Source organism: Octopus bimaculoides, chromosome 20, assembly GCF_001194135.2.
Source record: "Octopus bimaculoides isolate UCB-OBI-ISO-001 chromosome 20, ASM119413v2, whole genome shotgun sequence".
Taxonomy (NCBI): domain Eukaryota; kingdom Metazoa; phylum Mollusca; class Cephalopoda; order Octopoda; family Octopodidae; genus Octopus; species Octopus bimaculoides.
Genome location: NC_069000.1, coordinates 32,168,577 through 32,171,962, shown reverse-complemented (window position 1 = coordinate 32,171,962; position 3,386 = coordinate 32,168,577). Strand labels below are relative to the sequence as shown.

The following is a 3,386-nucleotide window of genomic DNA, read 5'->3' as shown; positions in this document are numbered from 1 at the left end:
AAAATCTTGCGGTTACAGTTCCCTTTGTCCGCACATTATATTTCAACGTTCTATACAAGTCATTCAGATTGCATTTTAAGATAACAATGAAAACGTCCACCAAAATTCAAGGTAGCGCATTAAGTGCGACATGATGAGCGTATATGGAATTTAATTCACTATTAAAAACTGTGATCAATGAAATGGAAGTGACCAAATTGTAATTGAGAGGAAATAATGAAAGTGGATGACATAAATACTGCAGAATGTTAATTCAAAGGGAAGTTGTTTGATAATTAAAGTGGATGACATAAATACTGCAGAATGTTAATTCAAAGGGAAGTTGTTTGAAGAGGAATAATTTAGATGAAGGAAGCATTAAAAAGAAATAATTAGATGCTTTGCTAGGAGAACACATTAAATGTGTAACCGAAACATTATAGGAGATATCACACCTAGCCTCTGATCAAAGAGAGGTAATTATTTCAACGAAACAACTGTAGCCTAAACAATCTAATGAGAAGTGAAATGTGTTTAGTCATCAAAATATTGGATTGTCATAAATTCTTTATTTTTTTTTTATCCAATGCCATTTGAATTAACGCGAAAAATATTTTCCTCATAGTGTTTTAAGGTTTATTTAAAGGTTTGTTTTTTCTCTACGTTTTTGGAAGTTGAATAAATTTCACCTTTTGTCAGGCATATGACGATGTGGTGTCATGAAAAAAAAAAGGAAAAAAACAAACAAAACAAAAACAAACAATAAACGTGCATTTTAGACACCGTCTCTCTTTAATTTCAGTGAAGGCTCGAAAGTTGTTAAAGCGGCTGGTGACATTTGTGCTGTGTACGGAGACGGTGCTATCATTGAAAAAACTGCACAGAAATGGTTTAAAACTTCAAAGACTCTCAGACTGTTCAAGCTAACCTAGCCAATTCAATGAGGATCGAATGTACGAACCAATCAACGAGTTTCTGTATAAATCCACGAGATAATTGGTCCAAATAAGTGTAGCTGTCATGGTGCCATCATCCGTCTCCCGTCACCTTATTTCAACGGGTAAGGTTAAAAATCACGGTGTATAAGTGCCACACTCTCTAATCTGAACAGCAGAAACAAACTCCAGGGTTTTTCGACCACCACCAGTTTGGTCAATTGACACCGGACTACTCGTAAGCACAAACATAAATTTCTTTACTGTATCGTGACTGGCGTTCAAAAGTGGTATGTTTAAGTTAAAATGTAGCAGAGATAACAATGACTACGGCTCAGCAAGCACGCAACAGCTCGAACAAAGCCAGAACTGCATTTACAGAAATCAGTCGTCCGTGTTTGACAAGACTGGTAAAGGCTAAAAGCTTTACCGTCAGCAAATGCATCGTTTCAGCGAAGCCTTCCAGCTGAAACGACTCGTCCAGTGACACAACATTGCATCATTCTTGGACACAACAACGTTCGCTCCATGTCGCTAATTTGACCAGAAGCGATATTGAAGAGCTCCCTTGCAGGGTTCTACCGCACCCCCAGCCCCATATTCTCCTGATAAAGTGCCTTCAAATTATTATCTTTTTTAGGTTGTTCTCTAAAAGTCTGCCAGGCATTTTGATCAATAACTAACGTTTTGAGGCTGAAAACGGTGATCACAGATTTGTTCGAGTCAAGACACGATGATTTCTACCGTCAAGGCTTTCACATGCGAGTGGAATATTGCCAAGAGGTAGCGAACAATGAAGGAGAATACATTATTGATTGATAGGTTCGAATTGTTGATGAAAAATATGGATTAAAATATATGGGGAAAAATCGAAGTAATTTATCTGACAATCCTCTGAACACTGTATTCTATAAACATAAACGTTAAACAAATATCAAACGTAACACAATGTAATTGTGGTATTACCACGATTCACAAGGTTAAGAGTATTCAAGATAAATCGATCAGTAAATTCATTTTAATTAACATTGAAGAATACAATTATCTGTTTTTAGAAGTCTTCTACCACGAACGTTTTAGAATTTGGAAAATATGCATCACCTTAAACGACACTGATACAAATATTAACATTGAACGCAAGAGAGTCACTATTCTTCCTTAAATCGCTGTAGGCCGAGAAGAATAGAAATGGACGCGTTGCTATATGAGCAAGTAGATGCGCTTTTGCGCAAATAGCAGATCTCATCGGATTATTCACTGAGAAGCAGACTAGAATGCACTAACGTAAAGCTATAAAGAGATAATGGATTTGTATCCCATAATACTAACGGTTAGGATATGGAGAGAATTAGAAAAATCTTTAACATATAAACAATCTAATAATTACAATAAATACGAACCTGATTTTTTTTCTAGTCGTAATAATAAACACAAAACGAAGTTACACCAATAAATATTGTTTCCAAATTCTAGAACAAGGCCAGCAATTTTAGGCTGAGGATAAGTCTATTATATCGACCCAGTGTTCAACTGGTACTCATTTTATCGACTCCGGAAAGGTGAAAGGCAAAATAGAACTCGGCAGAATTTGAACACAGAACGTAAAGCGGACGAAATGATGCTAAACATTTTGCCCGGTGTTCTAACAGTTTCGCCGCCTTAAACTACATTTATAAATATTATAATAGAATAAATAACAGTTATTAAATTACAGTATCACAGAGATATTTATAATGTGCATTTTTATCATCCGCTAAAGACAAAAATCTAATGAAGCCACCTCCAGGAGTCTAAGCATAAAACTATTTCAAAATAGGCTAAAGTACATAGAATAATGGCGTACATGCTCATTTTTAATAGTTCTAGCAAATTCGATGTTACCTTTCATCTTCGGATAACAAACTCTCATTTCCGACGATGTATGTTCACAAAAGAACCGATACATTGAAATGAAGGTGATTTGAGATGCCCTGATATTTTGACCTGGTTAAGTAACATTGAAGAAATAAAATGTTTTGTTTGTACGGTGTAATGTACTGAAATTGTGCCACTATAAAGCCATCGTACCTCATAGACAAAACGTTTAACTAAACGTATAACAGCCAAGGTTATTTTAAATTGGCCTCCGCTGACTTGAGACGAGAATGACGTGTTCAGCGATGCATCACAACAACACAAACACAGTGGGATATTTTTGTTTACAGGTCGGCTTCGCTAGTGCTGACCTAGATATAACTGACCCGATATTTTCGATTGGTGAAAAGAGATTATTACAATGCAGCTGCTTTGGAAGGATGTATCTGATCACAAGAAAAAAATATTTCATAGTCGCCTTTTAGAAACTTACCCTCTGGAAGGCTTTGATGAAAACTGACGTGCTGCCAAATTGTGTTGAGCTCATACTCTTGAGTAAGGCCGAGAGGAAATCTTTACAGAATGTGTAGCTCACCTGGAAGAGAAGAAATAAAAATG

General features: G+C 36.0%; 1 protein-coding gene across 1 annotated transcript in view; it reads right to left on the bottom strand.

Moving 5' to 3' along the window:
* LOC106877684 (pleckstrin homology domain-containing family G member 7) overlaps positions 1 to 3,386 on the bottom strand; it is a 183,844-nt gene that overhangs the window by 71,272 nt on the left and 109,186 nt on the right. Inside the window, exon 8 of the mRNA XM_052974963.1 lies at positions 3,262 to 3,363. Within this exon, the coding sequence (XP_052830923.1) occupies positions 3,262 to 3,363 (102 nt within the window). The remainder of the gene's footprint in view (positions 1 to 3,261; positions 3,364 to 3,386) is intronic.